This window comes from Eurosta solidaginis, chromosome 5, assembly GCF_040869045.1.
Source record: "Eurosta solidaginis isolate ZX-2024a chromosome 5, ASM4086904v1, whole genome shotgun sequence".
NCBI classification, from domain to species: domain Eukaryota; kingdom Metazoa; phylum Arthropoda; class Insecta; order Diptera; family Tephritidae; genus Eurosta; species Eurosta solidaginis.
In genome coordinates, this window is record NC_090323.1 from 200,483,270 (window position 1) to 200,506,664 (window position 23,395).

The window sequence follows — 23,395 nt, forward strand, 5'->3', positions numbered from 1 at the left end:
CATGTTATCTGCCGGCGAGTATAGACATTGGTGACACGTTTCAATAATACGTGATCGGGGTGCAAATTAATTTTGGCTTGTTTATGTTTGACTAGTTCTTAGATCTGATGAGCAGGTGCTAGTAAATATGACCTTTAAAAAACTGACTAGTTCAAGTATTTCGATACGCGAACAAAAAGTATTCAAAGGAATCAAACCCAGAACACCTGGCCCTAACGAAATGAAACAATATTATACTGTTTTCACACACACGGCTTATTGAATAATAAAGGCAGTTTTCTACATTAAGACGCTTATTGAGCTCAATCTTCCCTACAAAACTCGAATATATAATTATTTCATTAGTAGCTAATCGAATGCCTAATGAAGTCAAAAGCACAATGCAACTCTGTTGGCAGCGTTCCGCTTCCATTTCCGCTTCTTATTTTTTGGTGTGTTCAGTGCTTAAAAATGTCATTTGTCAAAGTAAATGTCATTGCCTACATGGCGGAACGATACAAGGTGGCCGCATCGAACAGCTGATTATAACCTTTTTTATTTGATTTGATACATCAACTACCGGCGCAGTACGATTTTGACATTTTTCCATCGAATTTACAAGTACTTACTTACTTACTTAATTGGCGCTTAACCGTCTAAACGGTTATGGCCGCCCAATAAGGCGCGCCAGTCGCTCCTTCGCTCCGCCAACCGGCGCCAATTGGTCACACCAAGGGAGTTTAAATCGTTTTCCACCTGGTCCTTCCAACGGAGTGGGGGCCGCCCTCTACCTCTGCTTCCATAGGCGGGTTCCGATAGAAACACTTTCTTGGCCGGAGCATCATCTTTCATTCGCATAACATGGCCTAGCCAGCGCAGCCGCTGCGTTTTAATTCGCTGGACTATGTTGATGTCTGCGTATAGCTCGTACAGCTCATCATTAAATCTTCTTCGGCACTCGCCATCGCCAACGCGTAGATGTCCATAAATCTTTCGAAGAACTTTTCTCTCGAACACTCCCAAAGCCGCTTCATCTGCTGTTGTCATGGTCCATGCTTCTGCCCCATATAGCATGACGGGTACGATAAGTGACTTGTATACCTAGTCCAATTGCCTACCTAGTCCAAAGTAGCATTTATTGGCAAGATTGATTCTTCGCTGGATTTCAGTGCTGATGTTGTTGCTAGTGTTGATGCTGGTTCCCAAATAAACGAAGTCTTTTACTATTTCGAAATTATGGCTGCCAACAGTAGCGTGGTTGCCAAGGCGCGTATGCGCTGACTCTTTGCTCGATGACAGCAGGTACTTCGTTTTGTCCTCATTCACCATCAAACCCATCTTTACCGCTTCTTTTTCCAGCTTGGAGTAAGCAGAACTAACAGCGCGGGTGTTTAGGCCGATGATATCAATGACATCAGCATATGCCAGTAATTGTACACTTTTATAGAATATTGTTCCAGTGCGGTTAAGTTCTGCAGCTAGTATAATTTTCTCCAGCATCATATTAAAGAAATCGCACCCCCACCCTGTCTGAAACCTCGTTTAGTTTCGAACGGCTCGGAGAGGTCCTTCCCAATTCTGACTGAGCTGATGGTGTTGCTCAACGTCATTTTGCACAGCCGTATAAGTTTTGCGGGGAAACCAAATTCAGACATAGCGGCATATAGGCAGCTCCTTTTTGAGCTGTCGAAGGCGGCTTTAAAGTCGACGAAGAGGTGATGTGTGTCGATTCTCTTTTCACGGGTTTTTTCCAAGATTTGGCGCATTGTGAAAATCTGGTCGATGGTAGATTTACCAGGTCTGAAGCCGCACTGATAAGGTCCAATCAGCCGGTTCACGGTGGGCTTCAATCTTTCGCACAATACACTTGAAAGAACCTTATATGCGATATTAAGAAGGCTGATTCCACGATAGTTGGTGCATTTTGCAGTATCCCCCTTCTTGTGGACTGGGCAAAGAACACCTAGATTCCAACCGTCGGGCATGCTTTCGTCCGCCCATATTTTGCTAAGAAGTTGCTGCATGCGCCTTACCAACTCCTCGCCGCCGTACTTGAATAGCTCCGCAGGCAATCCATCAGCGCCCACGGCCTTGTTGTTTTTCAATCTGGTTATTGCTATTCTAACTTCGTCATAATCGGGCGGGGGGACATATATTCCATCATCATCGATTGCGGGATCGGGTTCTTCATCTCTGCTCGGTGAATTGCTGCCTCCATTTAGGAGAGCAGAGAAGTATCCCCTCCATAATCTAAGCACTCTCTGGACATCAGTTACAAGGTAGCCGTTTTCATTCCTACAGGAGTTTGCCCCGGTCTTAAAACCTTCCGTCTGTCGCCGTATTTTTTGGTAGAATTTTCGGGCGTTATTCCTGGTGGCTAGCAGCTCAAGCTCCTCGCACTCACGCCTTTCTGCTTCTGCTTTTTTCTTCCTGAAAAGGCGTCTCGCTTCCCTTTTCAACTCACGATAGCGTTCACACACTCCTCTTGTCACGCTCGCTTTTAACGTAGCCCTGTAGGCAGCGTCTTTTCTTGCAGCGCGGCATTCTTCATCGTACCAGTTGTTTTTTCGTGGCCGCCGGTAACCAATTTTTTCCTCGGTGGCAGTACGAAGTGCTTTGGAGATATACTCCCACTGCTCCTGTATTCCTTCAGGATGAGTTGTGCTCTCAGAGAGCAGGTGTGAGAGTCGAGTTGCGAAATCATTGGCAGTCTGTTGTGATTGAAGCTTTTCGACGTCTAGCTTTCCTTGTGTTTTTTGTTCCTTTGTTTTAGCCGCGTTGAGGCGGGTGCGTATTTTGGCTGCAACGAGATAATGGTCCGAGTCGATGTTAGGTCCTCGGATCGTGCGTACATCTAAAACACTGGAGGCATGCCGTCCGTCTATCACAACGTGATCGATCTGATTGCGAGTATTTCGATCATGAGACAGCCATGTAGCTTGATGTATCTTTTTATGCATGAACCTCGTGCTTGATATGACCATGTTTCGAGCACCGGCAAGGTCAATCAGCCTCAGTCCATTAGGAGAAGTTTCATTGTGTAGGCTGAACTTTCCGACTGTAGGGCCAAAAACACCTTCTTTGCCCACCCTGGCGTTAAGGTCGCCAAGCACGACTTTTATATCATGACGGGGGCAACGCTCGTATGTGCGTTCTAATTGTTCATAAAAAGTGTCTTTCACCTCATTGTCTTTCTCCTCTGTCGGCGCATGGGCGCAGATGAATGATATATTAAAAAATTTTGCTTTTATTCGAATAGCGGCGAGACGCTCGTCCACAGGCGTGAACGCCAGCACTTGGCGACAAAGTCTCTCTCCCACCACGAATCCGACGCCGAAACTGCGCTTATTCGCATGGCCACTCCAATATATGTCACAATTTTTGATCTTCTTTCTTCCTTGCTTCGTCCAACGCATTTCTTGGATGGCGGTGATGTCAGATTTTGCTTTGACGAGGACATCAACCAGCCGGGCATCTGCACCAATCCCATTCAGGGAGCGGACGTTCCAGGTGCATGCCCTCAATTCATTGTCCTTCAAACGTTTGCCATGGTCGTCATCAATAGAGAGTGTATTTATCCGAGGCTTGTTGTTATATTTCATTGGAGTATGGTTTTACGTGGCGGGTCCCAAGCCCAGCGCACAACCCGCTCAGCGGGGGTGAAAATATTACTTGGCACGTTTATATAGCGAGCCGCTTGCTCCAAGACAGACGCCCGTTTGCAGCCGCACCTAGGGGTGTACAGACGCTGCCGATGAAATCTCCCCCGGCTAGCCCTTAAACCGATTATGTCAGAGTGGCCTAGCCAGGTTGTCGCCTTCTCACATTAGCTCACCGCTAAACAGGTGTTTAGCGGCTACCCAGAGGATACTTGGCCGCCAGCGACCGGCAGTAGTGAGCTGCTTGGACCGCATGCAAAAGAATCGCTCTGGCCATTCCCAGGTGAATGGCGGTCAGAAGCTTTCCCCACTTTCGTGGACTTCTACACACGGCCCCACCCCCAAGTACATGGAATTTTTTTATGTTTGAAGGTATGTCACCATGCTGCCACCTTGTATCGTTCCGCCATGATTGTCTGTGATATAGCATTGTCATTTTATTCGCTTGACATTTCATCCTTCATACAAATCGAGCAGTTACTTCTGTGTGAAAGCAAAAAATTTACGATTTCATTAGAAGCTGGAATGAGATCATTAAGTATCTGTGTGAAAACTGTATTAGAACCACAATTATTCGAAGTCCGAAGAAACCGTGAACAATGCGTAAAGCAAGTCTAGGTGAAGTGAAGGTCCAGTATAATAGACTCGGCAACTGTTTTAAAGGATTCTAAATCGACTGCTGTGTGGAACACCAACCTGTCTCGGCTCCGATTTCGAAAACGCCCCAACTCAAAAAGCTTGAGAATAACGCCCTATTTCATAATTTGTTTCAAAAACACCCTAAATATTTTAAGAGGATACGTTTTCGAACTAGCCGACGAGATAGTGTTTGAGAAACCAAATTTTTATAAAATGTTGCTATTCATAATATCTTAATTTGAAATTCATCTGTGACAGAACCGGTTTTTTTTTTAAATGCTTAGAACTGCGCATCACTAAGGCCTTTGCATAACTATTATTTACACATGCAAATATTTGAATGACTACTTACTCATCTAGTATATTGAATAATTTATTGCATTGAATGTCACTGTGCCTGATAGCGTCATTAACTGCAAATATGTATGATGATGACGTTCGTTATTGTACAAATAATGATCGTGCAGTTAATGTTAAAAATATTTCTTATATTTAAAATGAAATTGGATATTTTTATAATGTGATGTAAGTTGACGTGCTTTAATGTGAACTACTGACGTAGTGCACGTTCTTTATACTACAAATACTTTGGGCCATATTTATAGGGTACGTTTGAAAAATGTTTTATGAAAAACTATTTTTCAAAATAAAATTCAAGTATCCTAAATAGTTATGCCACTTTTTACAAACCGCCTTATGGGCTTTTAAATATTTCTACATTTTTTCATAAGTGGCCGTATAACATTTTAATTGAATACAACTGTTTATCAAAGAGCAGGCAGTATGCAGCGTGATCATTATGGTGGACGCACCTGTCTTCTACGCAGGGAGCACCAGGGGAGGTCAAGTCTTACTCTATCCGCCTCTCCCAACTTAGTGGAGGTCTCTTCCTTCTTCTGCATATCCGCAAAATATGCCCAGCTAGCGAAGCCTTTGGGTTTTTATTCAATGCACTAGTTCTATGTCTGCGTAAAGTTCATATACCATGATCATTATTAATTGGCGCTTAACAGCCGAAGCAATTTTCGTTTTCCAGATATCCCAATTTCGCGATAACTCACGCCAATTAGGAGCACCAAGGGAGGTCAAGTCTTCCTTCACCTGCCTCTTCCTCTCAGTGAAGATATCCCCCTTCCTCTAACTCCAAACTGCGGTGTCGACTGAAATATTTTCTTTGCCGGAGCGTTTTCGTACATTCGCATTACATGACCTAGCCAGCGAAGCGTTTGGGTTTTAATTCGCTCTCGAAAACACTGTCCTTGATTCCTAGCCATACATCAGTACAGGTATAATGAATGACTTGTAGAGCGTGGTTTTTGTTCGTCGAGAGAAGCCATTACTTTTTAATTGCCTACTCAGTCAGAAGTAGACATAGCAACATCCAAGCACCTTCTTTTCGCGCTGTCAAATGCTGCTTGGAATCGACCAAGAGATGGTGAGTGTTCTTTCTATTATCTGAAGTCTTCTCCAGAATCTGGCGCATGGCGAAGATATTGTGACGAATATTAGCAACACTAAGGGATAATATCATCTCTAAGCCAATACTAAGCAGTGACTTGTATGCACATCGACAAATTAATCATTATATCTATACATATGTCCATACAAGCAGCGGAGATAAACGCACAAACACATGCATATAACTGAGATATTCCCAAAAGTAGGCAATCATTTGTGGAGGTATCACTCACATATACACGCGTATATGGCTATGCGAGAAGCTATAATAATCGTGCATCTGTAGTTATGGCTGAGCAATTAATAGCTGGTAAACGAGTAGGAAATTCTAGAAATAGAAACGCCAAGAAGTATGCGAACGAGACATCACAGAGTATAAAAGGAGTTAAAGCTGAGTAAGCAGTAATCAGTTTGATTTGAGTACGATATCTGTTGAGAAGTAGAAGTGTTATTGTGAAATTAGTCTAATAAAGACCATTTGCATTATTGAATATTGGAGTTATTTATTCAACAGTTTAGTGATTCGAACGTTAGCAGAAGTTTGCAAATAAGCGGAATTGCACTAAATTCGTTACAATATGTACGATAGCTGATTTACTAGGTCTCAAGCCGCACTAATACGGTCCAATCAGTATGTTGACTTTGGGCTTCAGTGTTCCGCGCAGTACGCTAGATAGAACCTTATACGCGATATTAAGCAGATTAAATCTGCGGTAATTGACGCAGTTTGCCGGATTGCCTTTCTAATAGATGGGACAGATCACAATTTAACACCAAGCTGGAGGAAGGAGATTATGAGAATATCTATATACATATATGGAAAGCCTATTCGGTTTCACAATTTTATCTTTTTGGGCAGTTGTAACACGAAGGGGCTGAAGGGTAGAAATGGGCATGTACTCATCCCTATCATGGCTCATTATTATTTAGGTTTGCCGCTTTCAAAGCCAATTAGGGCACCTTAAACGAAATACTACACCACAACTTCAGCATATACCAAAAGTAAAACAAGGAAAAACGTATAAACGAATTCCATATAAATTTCCATAGAGTAGACACTCAAAATGAAAACCAAGTTAAGCGCATCAAAGTGCCTACCTACACTTTAACTGACATTGCTTAGATGTAACTTGGAAAGAAATATTAAATTAATGAAACATACTAACACAGAGAAAGATAAATTTAGACTAGAATAGCATATATAGCAATTCAAGAAAATATACTTAGAAAAGCTCACTGCAGAATTTATTGATTGTTACACAAATTCTTATTAAAGCTCTGAAACCATAAAATCAGGAAATATGTGCTTATTTTGCTTTTACATATGTTTATATATAAAATGTGTTTGGTTTCTAACTAAAAATGCGCACATAAAATAGCTCTACGCTTACCTATTTACAACACTTCGCAACCGTAAAAATGGCAAAAGTTGAACATAAATGCTTCATTAGTGAGGAAGCTGTAGTTAGTGGGCGTACACAAGCTGTCTTCATACTTCTATTTAGGTACTTAGGCGCTCAACGCAAAGTCGTTGCTTTATGTCGAATTTCGACAAAAATTTACATTAACTGGTATCATGTAGCGTAAGTAAGTGGGATGGCGAGACATCTGTGCGTCTATAATGACTTGACTCAAGTTCGCTTTACTGTTTTTGTTCGTTGTACGTGTTGGCTCATCAAAAGCTCACCTTGTGAAATCGTATACATGTTGTTTTTTTTTATGTACATATTTTCGTATGTTTGTAAAAGTGTTTTTGTAAATTTATGCATGTAAATCTGTGCCTTCATTGGCCTTCAATTCTTTGCTTTTAATTTGATGTGATTCTTGGTGGCATCTAAAGTGTCGAATTAGTTTAAATTGTGTAATCCATGGTAACTAAAATGGCGAAAACACTTAGTTACACCCTTTTGTTATGAGTACAAGATGCGATGAGAAAACAGTATCTTAGTAGGAGCATCTGGAAAAATTTTAGAAATTGTAAGGAATACCTGCGGTTAGTTAGTAGAATTTCTTTAAAGATGACTATAGACAAAGTCTCCCCTATAAACTGATTGTTGATTTCCTTACGGATCAGTTGCGAACCCACTTTCTACAAAAAGAGCATATCCTATATTTGAATTTATTAGCCTGCAAGATAAAGAGATACTGCTGGCCGTAATAAACGATTGCACCCTATTAAAAAAATTAAATTTACCTCAGAGGAGATTCAAGCCGACCTTTTCTTCCCATATGCGTCGGGTTCCCTCTTTATTTTGCCTAAAAACTGGAGTGACGCGAACCACGTGTTTTAGGCAGATTTCGATAGGCAGCTGACAGGTAAATTAGTTTTCACTAATCTTTTCATGGCAGAAATACATGCATGGAGCTGCATACTACAAATGGGAAGAGAAACTCGCCGAAATATGCTTATTTATTTTAATCTAAGTGATGCTTTGTTAATATTTACCAAATTTCGAGTTCTTCGAATCATTCTTCTGCTTCCCCATCTCCTTCTATTCTTTTCCTTCTTCTTTTCCTTTTCCTTCTCTTTTTTCTCCTTACTTATTACTATCATTATCATAATCCGTATATTTATCCTTATCCCTATCCTTATCCTTATTCTTATACTTATTCATACCCTGTTCTTTATCCTTATCTTTCTTTCCCTCATTCCTACCCCTATCCCTATTCTTATCTGTGTCCTCGAAATTCAACTTATCCTTATGCTTACCCATTTCATTCGTCTCTGCTTTTCCTTTTTCTTTCCTTCTCCTTCTCTTTCTTCTCCTTATTCCTATCATTATCATAATCTTTATATTTATCCTTATTCCTCTCCTTATCTGGATCCTTAGCCTTATCCTTATTCTTATCCTTCTTCTTACTTTTATCCATATCCTTATTCTAATCCCAATCCTTATACTTGTCTTTGTCCTTGTCCTTATTCTTACCCTTATTTTTGTCCTAAATCTTTTCCTAATCATTATTATCCGTAACGGTAATGTTGTCCAAGTGAGCTTGGCCTACCAGGGCAGCGACCACCTAACCTAAGTAGTCCGTATAATTATTCCTATTCCTACATTTTAACATTTGCCTTTACGCATACCTAACCCTACCCTTATCTTAACCCTTACCCTTATCCCTTTCCCTCTCCTACCGCTTCTGCTCTCATACTTTTTCTCCTCCCTCTCCTTTGCCTTCTTCTTCTCAATCTTTCCTACCCTCCTCCTTTTCCCAAGTCCTCTCCATTCCCTTGTCCTCCCTTTCCTCTCTCCTCTCATTTTTCTTTCCCTCTTCCTTAACACTAGTTTGAGGCTATTACAACCCCATTTTTGATTTATCAATAAAAAAAATCTTTCCTAGAAGGAAACGGCGAATTAAGTAGCTGTAAGCAATGAAGAGGAGAGGTTTTCTCCAGACTCGAAACTCTTCTAAATTATGTTGATGTTTCGAATAGATACTTGTGAACCGAACATGGCGGGCTCTACGGAATTAGGAAGTCCGCTTGCCACGCGCTGTTCTGGCGCATAAGCCATCGATTCAAATGAACGAATGCCTGGTAGGGAAATCTCTCTTTGCGTGAGTGGATGGCAACCCATTGGCTTCCATAAGGCTCATTTATCCCTTGTGATTACTTAGGTGAATGATGGGACTCTTTCCGGTCTGTACAACTGTAGCTGCATGCAGGATGATTCAGTTGGTCTGCTGCAACATAGCGACAAATAATCGCAAGGGCAACATAATTTCTAATAATATCAGAACGGATCTCCCCCGGAGAGTCAGCCACTTAGTTCGTCGCTGGTAAATGTTTACCTGCGAAATAAGTCATCGGCGATAGGCGGGTTCTATAGCAATCCAATTGGTGTTAATACTGTCTTATACCGAAATATTTCTCAAAGTACCGATCTCAGTGCCATCTCTGTGCTTCAAATGTATCGTTACCTTAGTATTTTAAAATCTGATTTTAACTCCCACTTAAGTATCTAACAAATTTTCAGTAGGTTGCCAGGATGCAAGATCGGCATATTTCCACCCATCCGGCAGGTATGCCTGTCGTAATTGCGACTAAAAGGCGCCAATAATTCAAGAGGTTGTGAAGGGCAACCCTTGCAAGGGGTTTCCAGCGCAATTTATAGTTTCCCCAGTGCAATTGTCAACCTCACCTACTCGTGGTGGTGTTTCTTTAGCAAGCGACGCTCTGGCGGCACTAAGCTCAATGGGGTATCATATTAAATCGTTCGCGATGTTACCGGAATGTGTCGTATCCATATCAACATCAGCATATATACATATTACTTTACAAATTTTATAAAAATTGTATTACTTCTCTTTCAGTTTGACCCATCAACGTGTTGCTTTGAAAGAAATTAGACTGCAAGAGGAAGAGGGTGCACCATTTACCGCGATACGTGAAGCCTCGCTGCTGAAAGAACTGAAACACTCAAATATTGTGACGTTGCACGATATTGTGCATACACGAGAAACGCTGACGTTTGTTTTTGAATATGTGGTATGTTTGTGAACTGTTAACTGAGAGCTGTCAAAAAAATATGTGTTTTAACTTGTATTCTCTTTTATTTTGACAGAATACCGACTTATCCCAGTATATGGAAAAGCATCCAGGCGGTTTGGATCATCGTAATGTTCGTTTATTTTTATTTCAATTGCTGCGTGGCCTCTCATACTGCCATAAAAGACGCGTCCTGCATCGTGATGTTAAACCACAAAATTTATTGATAAGCGATTGTGGTGAATTGAAATTGGCGGATTTTGGTTTGGCGCGTGCTAAAAGTGTTCCCAGTCATACGTATTCGCATGAAGTCGTTACGTTATGGTACCGTCCACCAGGTGAGTGATAACGCAGTACATATTCTACTTAAATCATTTTATTTGTGTACATAATGGCGAATTTTACTGATTTATGAGTTGTTGCTGTGCGCAAATGTGTGTGTGTGTACTTGTAGGTTAAGTGCGTATGGCTGGAGTTTGTGGAGATTTAAGTTTGAGAACTGCTGCGATTTTATTATTATTATAGTCCATAAATTTGAGTGTTGGCAGAAAATTCAATTTATTGTGTAATCAGAGCAGTATATTAAATAATGGTGTAATGGTAAGAATTGTATTACTATGTAGCCTTAGTAGAAATCTCAAGTAAAGGCTGCAGAAAATTTTAAAGAAAAGAGTACAAAGTGGAATAGAAGCATTTTTGTTTTCGTTTATTGACATGACCAGAGGAGATGCTGTGTACTTATGATTAAATTGATATACTGACTAGGTTGGCAGGATCATGAGCACTCTCTGTTGTTATTGTTGTTGTAGAGATAGGCACACTCTCCGAAGGCCTTGGTGAGTGTTATCGATGTTGATGGTCCTTTGCCGGATGCTGATCCGGTACGTTCCGGTAGCAAGCACCATAAAGGTACTAGCCCGACCATCTCGGGAATGATTTGGTATGACCACATGAAACCTTCTAGGACATACCGTCCTCCCACTCCCTTGATCCATCAGAAGTTTGGGGTGGCCAGAGTCTCGGCTGCTAATGAAACAGGATTCGCAACGGGTAGGTGAGGTTTGAGAATTGGGTTGGAGAAGCTATATATTGCGCTGGCAACCCCTTGAATAAATTTCGTATTTTAGTCGCCTCTTACGACACGCATACCTACCGCGGGTATATTTTAAACCCCCTAATCCGCTGTGAAGCCTAGTTTGGGGCTTGCGTCGTTGGTGGTAATATCAACTGATATAGTTCGAGATATGCGGAAGTTTAACGTATAGGATAGGTTGAGGAAGGTCACTGTGGTGTTGTACTGCTGCAGGAAAACTAAAACTGAAACCTATAGTCACTTCAACATCCTTGTACCCCTATCGACCTCATATCTCATCCCTTTGAAGTTTGAGGCTAGGTGTTCTGACAGGAGCTCGAGGTTTGCCGAAATTTCCAGTTTCTCGTTAACTTAGGGGTATTTCAAGAGGGAGTGGATGCAAAAAAAATGCAATGCATCAGTTGCTATCCAGTGATCCTGCCGGAATAAAATTGACTATTTAATGCGATAACTATGTTGCCTGTAAATGTTCTAGGATAAATACTGTCTGGATCCGAAGAATAGCAAGAACTTGAGAATCTGTGAACCGGACGTTGCAGCCTGTAGGAAACTCGCTGTTTCGGGAACTCGGCATTTTTCGTTGTCTGATCTAGAATAGATGGATTTGGAGTGAGTATATGAGTGTCTGAGAAAAACTCATATTGCAGAGTAGATAGATGCCTCTGACCAGAGTTGGGTGACAAACTCTAAGCCGCACCCAATTAAACCGATTTACCTCTAGCGAGTTTCTTATCCGAAACTTCAAGTAATTATTCCTTGCCACCCTCTGTTTCTTCATTGAGCAGAATAACTCAGTTGAACATCTTTTTAAAATCTGAGACCAAACAAAGATGGTCGTTACATGCAACGAACGTGATAAAGCGTCTTAAGAATACTTGCTATTTTCACTGCTGGCAATGTGTTATGAGGGATTTTAACGTAGCTTACAAAAGTAAGATACTTTGTAGATTTTTCCTTCTTGAAACGAAGGCATGTCTGTCATAAGACGTGACTTAAATTCAAGGACCAGAAGGTTCAAGAGGTCTGCTCTCAGTCCCTTTTACATGCTTTAAATTGCGGTATTTTACAAGTCTATGTTCACACTGACGAAATTGTGTCGCGCTGGATTACCTTCTCTATGATTCAGAACTAGAGAAAATCTACCTACTATATAATTAGTTCGGATTTAGTACTTTAGGTTCCAGTTCTGATCTAGAAATTTGTATCACTGACTTCCCCACATGATAACTAAGTGTATTTAAGTTAATCGATCAAGAGCTGCGAGTGGCTAAGAATCAAATAATTCTGAACCAGTCAAGAACGGTTTCAGAAGGTCTGTAAAGAGAGAAATTGCTATTTTGTGCGCTTGAAAGCACTGCGGGAGGACAAAATTAGAAATAGTATCGTATTGCGATATTCTTGCGATAGTTCGGAACTTCATTAAGCGATTAACTGTCACTTTATTAGAGCTTCTAATGAAATGCTTTTTAGTGACCAGACGAATTCACTCTTTTAGACAAATCAGTTATTGGCTCACCCTGTATCTGAATTCACACAGCATAAAAACTTGCAACTAAACATTTGAACCAGAACTAAATGATTATAAAATAAACCGACTGCCACTTGAATTTTCATTATGCTTGCTTAGTTAAGCACAATCACTTGGCATAATTCGTTTTACTATTTTAATTGCAAATTCATCGTTGATCGATTTATCATAAAACATTTTGCCTTTGTTGTCTCATACATAAAATAATGCATCGCAATTGAGGCATTAATTAATTTAAAAACAATTAAGAAATATTTGCTTACTTTAAAATTTGTGTATTTCAGTAAGCATGTGTGTGTGATGCTTACTAGTATATCCAGAAGGCGAAACGATTCTTTTTTTATACCCAGCTGTACTTGTACACAGGTTATTATAACTTTGATTGGATAAGGGTTGGTTGTACAGGTATAAAGGAATCGAGATAGATACAGACTTCCATATATTAAAATCATCAGTATAGAAAAAAGTTTGATTGAGCCATGTCCGTCCGTATGCCCGTTAACACGATAACTTGTGGAAATATTGAGATATCTTCACCAAATTTGGTACACGACCTTACCTGGACCCAGAGTAGATTGGTATTGAAAATGATCGAAATGGGATGATAACCACGCCCGCCTTTTATCTATATGTGACCCGGTCTATGAAAAGTTGGCTTATGACTCAAAAAAAATTGCGAGATACAGCTGTTAACACCTAGAATGTTGAAATTTGACATGTAGACTCATTTTGAGACTCTTGATACAAATTTTAAAATTTTATTTTAAATGGGCGTGGCACTACCCACTTGTGATAAAATCAATTTTTTTTAATGGACGTTGTGGCAGCGCGCTGCCGTCAAATATTATTATTCATAAATCAAAAATCGTTAAACCTATTGTAACAAAATTCGGCAGAGAAATACCTTTACTAGAAGCAATGCTTTGAAGAAAAATTAACGAAATCGGCTAAGGACCACTTTTTAATAAAAGATTTTTAAAAGCGTCGTGGACGAATAAAATAAGCTTAATCTTATAAATCAATGATATTTAATTTCCCAAGTGGATTTATAACAATTAATAGGAAAAACTTGAAATTTTAAAAATTGCGCGTGGCACCGCCCCTTTTATGACTAAACAATTTTCTATGTTTCTGGAGCCATAACTCGAAGAAAAGTTAGTTCATGTAGATGTATTATTGTAACATTATTAAGCACACAAAACAACAACAGCATTTCAAGTGTACAGCTGGGTATGTAGTGTTCGGTTTCACCCGAACTTAGACTTCCTTACGTGTTTTTAACTAATGCTTCTTTGTTAGTCCGAAATAATGAATAAAAAATTTGATTCATTATTCCTTTTTGCATTCTGGACTTATTTGTTTTTTTATTCATCTTCTTTTCATTCCATGGATTGCATTCATTGGACTGTAATATCCAGAGGAAAACATTTCGCACTTCTTTGCATTCGCTTTGCTTTTCAATATTATTATTCGCTTGCGGAATGCTTTTGAACTTCGTTGTTCCATAAGAGGAATGGTTTTACATTTTTTTGTTCCACATGAAAAATTCAAAAAGGAATATTTAGTCTGGATTAACAAAAAGAAATAACGACTAAAAAATTTATTCATTATTCCAAAAAAAGTAATACAGGCTGCAATCCAAAAGTGTAAGTCCAGGAATGGGAATGCATGGATTGCATTCTGGTGTGATTGCATTCCTTAACAACTCTGCTCACAACTGGATGTAGAACAATTTGTCGGCTAGTAGTCTCAATGCCATATAAGCAATTTAATATATTAAGAAGAGTTGTCAACTGTCAGATAATCGATGAAACTATACTAATCTCGAACTAGTTCAAAATAGAGAAAAAACTATTTGCTTAGTAATGGTAATTGAAATTGATTATAAAGAAAAGCACTCAATTCACATAGCATAATTTATGAAATAACCCAACGAAAATCTTCTTGGAAATATCCATCTGTGCTCGAATCGTGTTTTCCATGGTCGGATCGGTGATCATATGGAAAAAGTTTACCATACTGATAATATGTTGTTATTGTGGCGAACGTTCATTATCGTATCTTGATTTGTGGCAGAGAGTAATGGACTTGGCAGGGAAATGTAATAAAAATTTCATATAACAAACAGGAATTTCAGCATGGAAAGTTGGTGCATTGCTGATGGTGATTTCTGACTATTAACCACCGCTTTTCCTATAAATAGGAGCTCATAGATCTAAGAGTCCTCGTTTGACTGGTCTCATTGCATTTTGTTATACACTAATCGGACTACGACAACAGAGGCAGCTCATATTAGACATATACGTCGATGGCTTTACGCTACGGATTTTTTTACACCCAAAAATACTGGGCGTGACGCTCGATCAAGATCTTCATTTTGCCGAGCATGCATTCGCAATTGTACCTCAAATCTAGTGTCGTAATAAAATCCTCTTATCTGCTGCCAGCAGCATTTGGGTTAAAGATAAAGAGACGCTCATTACAACTAAAATGCATTGGCCAGCCACTTGCATGCTACGCTTCTACGTTATGGTCGCTTAGCCTAAAGATTACTCACTGGAAGGAAATACAGGCCTGTCAAAACACCGCTCTCAACACCATCTACACAGTGAGGCGAGAGTACTCCCCATTAGGGAGAGAAATGAAATACTGAACAAACACTTTCTGCTGAATACCCAGAAACTTCGGCATCGCAACAGATATTTCTTTGAAAAGCCCCGCCTCCCAGGCACATAAGAATTCATCCCCGCAAGCATATATATCGACAAAAAGGCGTCGGACCTCTATGCCAGGAATTGCCCTGTGAATCCCGTTGTTGAAGTTAAATACGCCGAACTCGCAAAAGAGGAACTCAATCTCTCTATGGAGACGCGCGTCACTCTAGCTCAGCTTCGATGTGGATAATGTAACAGATTAAACTCTTACCTATGCAGAATCAACCTCGACATGCGTAATATATGTCCTGCTTGCAAACTGTCCCCACATGACACCAACTATCACCTCTTACACTCCTTTCTCTGGTACACCTCTGTTGAAACTGCAAGTTCACTTGGACCCCCGTTAGAGGATATTGATGGCAATTTGTGAGTAGTATCACCGTTTGGATGGGGCGAAGCAATGCTTCAACAACAACAGCAACAAGACAATCACTTCCGAAAAACGTCGTCCTTTCATGGATGAATACGCATTACTCGTGGAACCTGTAATGGCAGCTAGGGGCTGTGTCAGACAAGTTTGCACACAAACTTGCAATAGACCTCACCCAATGGAGAGCTTATTCTTGATGATGACTGCGCTGATACCAATAAAATGCTTGGTAGCCTGGTTAAGCGAAGGTGGAGCCCACAATATGGCTTTAATATATTAACATCATGCTGTCAGTACGAAAGGAGAACGTGTAGATACAAGCCTTCTTACATCGTCATTTTGACGTCTTCATCCAATGCTTAATCCAAGGCATACAACTTCGTATTATAGAATTTAAATAGCGTGCTTGATGCCAAAAACTGGATTTCACATCCAAGACTCGCATTAACAAGCCTGACACGGCCAGAGTATTTCAACATATCTCTGTACATTTGTGTCAACCTGAGCAGACGGAAGAGATCAGACAACACTGCAGTTAGTGTTCCGTGGCTAGGTTGGCTGCTGAAAGACGGTATGGCGTTTAGCTTCACGTACTATCATTAAAACACAAAGTGATCAGGGCTCAATATGGATGATTAAATATGGCACACAAAATGCTTTTATACATAAAATCGTTTCCACAAAATAGCGCCAAAGAATTAGCTCTATTTGAAGAAAAACGTGAAAGGTTTTGCTTATGCCTTTAATTCTATTTCAGAGGAAAAGCGAAAACCGCGTGATAAACATCACGAAGCTGGCGGCGTTCGTTTCGAAAAGCAACCCCTTAGGCTGAGCATCAGTTTCCATTATTTGGAAGCTATGCTACGACAAATATTAGCTGAGTCCGCTTCTGAGGTGTTTCAACTTTGCAAATAAACTCCTATGATGAGTTTTCTAACCTATTGACATGGGTTGTCCACTCAAGGCGGGCATAGGATTTAGACTAGCGGCGAAATATGTAAGCAGATAGTACAATATTTATAAATATTCCAGAGTAATCGAAAGCTTTCTTGCTATCGAATAAATTGTATTGATTTTGGTACAATTTTTTTTAGTTCAATCACTGATCAGAAAATACGAAATTTCGACACCTTTTTAGACGGTCACGTATTACAGGATATCAAAAAAGCACGAGACGACTATTACGTTCGCGAAAGATACGATTCGTGCCAAAATATAGGAACATAAATATATCGAATTTCTCTTTTATAAATTTCGATATTTTTACCAAAGTTTCTATAAATTTTGTAACTAAAATTTTACAAAATAATCTTAAACAGTTTTTCGAAAAAATCGAAAATTTGAGAAAATTTCGAAGTTTTTATTCAAATTTTTCAAAACTTTTTGGAAAATGTTTGTCGACAAAGAACAAGATAGAGGTCTCTTAAAATTTGCATTGATTATTTATAACTTTTTTCCACAGGGTGTTTAAGATTTTTTTCATATAAAAAAAATTTACATTTTGTATGGAGCAAAAAATAAAAAAAAAAAACAAGTAAGGAAGGCTAAGTTCGGGTGTAACCGAACATTACATGCTCAGTTGAGAGCTGTGGAGACAAAGTAAGGGAAAATCACCATGTTGTAAAAAGAACCTAGGGTAACCCTGGAATGTGTTTGTATGACATGTGTATCAAATGGGAGGTATTAAAGAGTATTTTAAGAGGAAGTGGGCCATAGTTCTATAGATGAACCCCATTTAGAGATATCGCCATAAAGGTGGACCAGGCCTGACTCTAGAATTTGTTTGTACGATATGGGTATCAAATGAAATGTGTTAATGATAATTTTAAAAGGGAGTGGGCCTAAGTTCTATAGGTGGACGCCTTTTCGAGATATCGCCATAAAGGTGGACCAGGGGTGAATCTAGAATTTATTTTGTACGATATGGGTATCAAATGAAAGGTGTTAATGAGTATTTTAAAAGGGAGTGGCCTTTAGTTGTATATGTGAAGCCGTTTTCGAGATATCGACCCAAATGTGGACCAGGGTGATCCAGAACATCATCTGTCGGGTACCGCTAATTTATTTATATATGTAATACCACGAACAGTATTCCTTCCAAGATTCCAAGGGCTTTTGATTTCGCCCTGCAAAACTTTTTCATTTTCTTCTACTTAATATGTTAGGTGTCAAACCCATTTTACCAAGTTTTTTTCTAAAGTTATGTTTTGCGTCCATAGACCAATACGATTACCATGTTTCATCCCTTTTTTCGTATTTGGTATATAATTATGGCATTTTTTTCGATTTTCGTAATTTTCGATATCGAAAAAGTGGGCGTGGACATAGTCGGATTTCGGCCATTTTTTACACCAATACAAAGTGAGTTCAGATAAGTACGTGAACTGAGTTTAGTAAAGATATATCGATTTTTGCTCAAGTTATCGTGTTAACGGCCGAGCGGAAGGACAGACGGTCGACTGTGTATAAAAACTGGGCGTGGCTTTAACCGATTTCGCCCTTTTCGCAGAAAACAGTTATCGTCCTAGAATCTAAGCCTCTACCCAATTTCACAAGGATTGCTAAATTTTTGTTCGACTTATGGCATTAAAAGTATCCTAGACAAATTAAATGAAAAAGGGCGGAGCAACGCCCATTTTGAAATTTTCTTTTATTTTTGTATTTTGTTGCACCATATCATTATTTGAGTTGATTGTTGACATAATTTACTTATATACTGTAAAGATATTAACTTTTCTTTTAAAATTTGAATTTAAAAAAAATTTTTGAAAAAGTAGGCGTGGTCGTCCTCCGATTTTGCTAATTTTTATTAAGCGGACATATAGTAATAAGAGTAACGTTCCTGCCAAATTTCATCATGATATCTTCAACGACTGCCAAATTACAGCTTGCAAAACTTCTAAATTACCTTCTTTTAAAAGTGGGCGGTGCCACGCCCATTTTCCAAAAATTTTACTATTTTTCTATTCTGCGTCATAAGTTCAACTCACCTACCAAGTTTCAACGCTTAATCCGTATTTGGTAATGAATTATCGCACTTTTTCGATTTTTCGAAATTTTCGATATCGAAAAAGTGGGCGTGGTTATTGTCCGATATCGTTCATTTTAAATGGCGATCTGAGATGTGTGCCCAGGAACCTACATACCACATTTCATCAAGATACCTCAAAATTTACTCAAGTTATCGTGTTAACGGACAGACGGACGGATGGACGGACATGGCTCAATCGAATTTTTTTTCGATACTGATGATTTTGATATATGGAAGTTTATATCTATCTCGATTCCTTTATACCTGTACAACCAACCGTTATCCAATCAAAGTTAATATACTCTGTGAGCTCTGCTCAACTGAGTATAAAACAAGTGAGGAAGGTTAAGATCGGGTGTAACCGAACATTACATACTCAGTTGAGAGCTATGGTGGTAACATAAGGGAAAATAACCACGTAGGAAAATGAACCGAGGGAAACCCTGGAATGTGTTTGTATGACATGTGTATCAAATGAAAGGCATTAAAGAGTATTTTATGACGGAGTGGGCCATAGTTCTATAGGTGGACGCCATTTAGGGATATAGCCATAAAGGTGGATCAGGGTTGACTCTAGAATGCGTTTGTACGATATGGGTATCAAATGAAAGGTATTAATGAGTATTTTAAAAGGGCGTGGACCTAAGTTCTATAGATTTACGCCTTTTCGAGATATCGCCGTAAAGATGGACCAGGGGTGACTTTAGAATTTCTTTGTATGATATGGGTATCAAATTAAAGGTGTTAATGATTATTTTAAAAGCGCGTGGGGCTTAGTTCTATAGGTGGACCCCTTTTCGAGATATCGCCATAAAGGTGGACCAGAGGTGACTCTAGAATTCGTTTGTGCAATATGGGTATCAAACGAAAGGAGTTAATGAGTATTTTAAGAGGGAATGGGCCTTAGTTCTATAGGTGGACGCATTTTCGAGGTATCGCAATAAAGGTGGACCAGGGGTGACTCTAGACTTTGTTTGTACGATATGGGTATCAAATGAAAGGTGTTAATGAGTATTTTTAAAAGGGAGTGGGCCTTCGTTTTATAGGTGTTCGCCTTTTCGAGATATCGCCATAAAGGTGGACCAGGGGTGACTTTAGAATTTGTTTAAGATATGGGTATCAAATGAAAGGTGTTAATGATTATTTTAAAAGGGCGTGGGGCTTAGTTCTATAGGTGGACCCCTTTTCGAGATATCGCCATAAAGGTGGACTAGGGTGACTCTAGAATTCGTTTGTGCAATATGGGTATCAAATGAAAGGAGTTAATGAGTATTTTAAGAGGGAGTGGGCCTTAGTTCTATAGGTGGACGCCTTTTCGAGATATCGCCATAAAGATGGACCAGGTGTGACTCTAGAATGCGTTTGTACGATATGGGTATCAAATGAAAGGTGTTAATGAGTATTTTAAAAGGGAGTAATCCTTAGTTCCATAGGTGGACGCCGTTTCGAGATATCGCCATAAAGGTGGGCCAGGGGTGACTCTAGAATTCGTTTGTGCAATATGGGTATCAAACGAAAGGATTTAATGAGTATTTTAAGAGGGAGTGGGCCTTTCTGGACCAGGGGTGACTCTAGACTTTGTTTCTATGATATGGGTATCAAATGAAAGGTGTTAATGAGTATTTTTAAAAGGGAGTGGGCCTTCGTTCTATAGGTGTTCGCCTTTTCGAAATATCGCCATAAAGGTGGACCAGGTGACTCTAGAATGAGTTTGTACGATATGGGTATCAAATTAAAGGTATTAATGAAAGGGAGTGGTGGTAGTTGTATATGTGAAGGCGTTTTCCAGATATCGACCAAAATGTGGACCAGGGTGACCCAGAACATCATCTGTTGGATACCGCTAATTTATTTATATATGTAATGCCTGCCAAGATTTTAAGGGTTTTTTATTTCGCCGTGCAGAACTTTTTCATTTTCTTCTACTTAATATGGTAGGTGTCACAACCATTTTATAAAGTTTTTTCTAAAGTTATATTTCGCGTCAATAAAGCAATCCAATTACCTTACCATATTTCATCCCTTTTTTCGTATTTATAGAATTATGGCATTTTTTTCATTTTTCGTAATTTTCGATATCGAAAAAGTGGGCGTGGTCATAGTCGGATTTCGTTCATTTTTCATGCCAAGATAAAGTGAGTTCAGATAAGTACGTGAACTGAGTTTAGTAAAGATATATCGATTTTTGCTCAAGTTATCGTGTTAACGGCCATGCGGAAGGACAGACGGACGACTGTGTATAAAAACTGGGCGTGACATCAACCGATTTCGCCCATTTTCACAGAAAACAGTTAACGCCATAAAATCTATGCCCATACCAAATTTCAAAAGGATTGGTTAATTTTTGTTCGGCTTATGGCGTTAAAAGTATCCTAGACAAATTAAATGAAAAAGGGCGGAGCCACGCCCATTTTTAAATTTTCTTTTATTTTTGTATTTTGTTGCACCATATCATTACTGGAGTTGAATCTTGACATAATTTACTTATATACTGTAAAGATATTAAATTTTTTGTTAAAATTTTACTTTAAAAAAATTTTTTTTTTAAAAGTGGGCGTGGTCCTTCTCCGATTTTGCTAATTTTTATTAAGCGCACATATAGTAATAAGAGTAACGTTCCTGCCAAATTTCATCATGATATCTTCAACGACTGCCAAATTACAGCTTGCAAAATTTTAAATTACCTTCTTTTAAAAGTGGGCGGTGCCACGCCTATTGTCCAAGATTTTACTAATTTTCTATTTTTCGTCATAAGTTCAACTCATCTACCAAGTTTCGTCGCTTTATCTGTCTTTTGTAATGAATTATCGCACTTTTTCGATTTTTCGAAATTTTCGATATCGAAAAAGTGGGCGTGGTTATAGTCCGATATCTTTCATTTTAAATAGCGATCTGAGATGAGTGCTCAGGAACCTACGTGCCAAATTTCATCAAGATACCTCAAAATTTACTCAAGTTATCGTGTTAACGGACGGACGGACGGACATGGCTCAATCAAATTTTTTTTCGATCCTGATTATTTTGATATATGGAAGTCTATACTATCTCGATTCCTTTATATATGTACAACCAACCGTTATCCAATCAAACTTAATATACTCTGTGAGCTCTGCTCAACTGAGTATAAAAATCAAGGCGAGAAAAAAAATTTCGAAATTTTGGTAAAATTAGTTGGATTTTTTTCGAAAAAGTTTTTGAGATTGGTTTCAGTTGCAAAACACGTTTTTTTCGTGAAATAACGAACATACAAAAAAAATAGAATTTATTTGACGAAATTTAATAAAAATTTACGCTGCAATTTTTTTGTTCGGTGCTGTATTATGTTTTTTTTTATCGATTTATCGAATAGTTTTCAATTCAATCTACAAGTCAGAAGCATTACAATCGAGTTATGGGTTTATTCTTCCTTTAAATTGTCATAGCTCGCACAAATACCCTGGAACGTTTAGAATTTGTCAATATATTTTGTCATTGTATTTATATTGCAACAATATACGATTGTTGATTGTGACACAAACAAAACATGAAATACTGTCAGGTGCACAATGCATTGTTCAGTACACGCTTATGGTCATCCTTTTAATAGGGATGGTAGTACATTTTCATTATAATTCGATGTCCCGAAATTATCTAAAGCTAAAACTTTACACTTTTTAAACTGCATCTGATAAAAGGGCAAATGTATTTGAGAAATAGGAAACTATACTTGAAAATGCCCAGATACTTGACTTTCGTAGACAGAGTATGGGTGGTACCATTTAGATAGGGCAGTCGAAACTGTCGTATTTTGTTCTTTTTAGTAAACAGTATTAGCTCTGTCTTACTAAGTTTTACGTTAAGGTGGCTTTTCACTGATTAAAACTTTCGAAGATTTCCTGCTAGTATTTCACTAAAAGTCGAGAGGAATGGACCTGATACAGCGATTACGAAGACGTCGACATGCCCTACTACCTTCACTCCATTTGTATTGAGCTACACTAGAATCTGGTTCCCGCGCGACCACCTACAGAAATGGTGAGAGAACTCCTCCCTGGGAATTTCCTCTGCCCACAAGCAGGTTGTTTTAACTCAACCCATGTTGGCTTGTATTACCACATTCTCCAGCACTGATTTCGTCCTTTGGCTTATAAGGCTGTTTATGCGAGCCCTGTCCAGGGCATTGGTAAGCGCTTATTTCTTTATTGTTAAAGGCTTCCTTTATATCTAAGAAGGCAGCCATTGCGTATTCTTTGTAGTGTAAGAATCTCTCTGTGGTAGCTATGAGCTCATGTAGGGCCGTTGATGTACGACGATGTGCTACAAATCGACCTTCCCGGAGGCACGGAAATTGTCGGCTTTGCAACTGATATTGTCGCAGTAGCATTGGCCAAGAAACGTGATCTACTCCAAGCATTATGTAATGAGGCCGTGGGAAGAATAAAGGAATGGATGACGA

General features: G+C 39.1%; 1 protein-coding gene across 16 annotated transcripts in view; it reads left to right on the forward strand.

Annotated features, from left to right (window-relative positions):
- Eip63E (cyclin dependent kinase Eip63E) overlaps positions 1-23,395 on the forward strand; it is a 733,437-nt gene that overhangs the window by 658,384 nt on the left and 51,658 nt on the right. For all 16 annotated transcript variants that reach the window (XM_067787451.1, XM_067787449.1, XM_067787458.1 and 13 more), the window contains 2 exons: positions 10,047-10,221; positions 10,298-10,559. In XM_067787451.1, the coding sequence (XP_067643552.1) occupies positions 10,047-10,221; positions 10,298-10,559 (437 nt within the window). The remainder of the gene's footprint in view (positions 1-10,046; positions 10,222-10,297; positions 10,560-23,395) is intronic.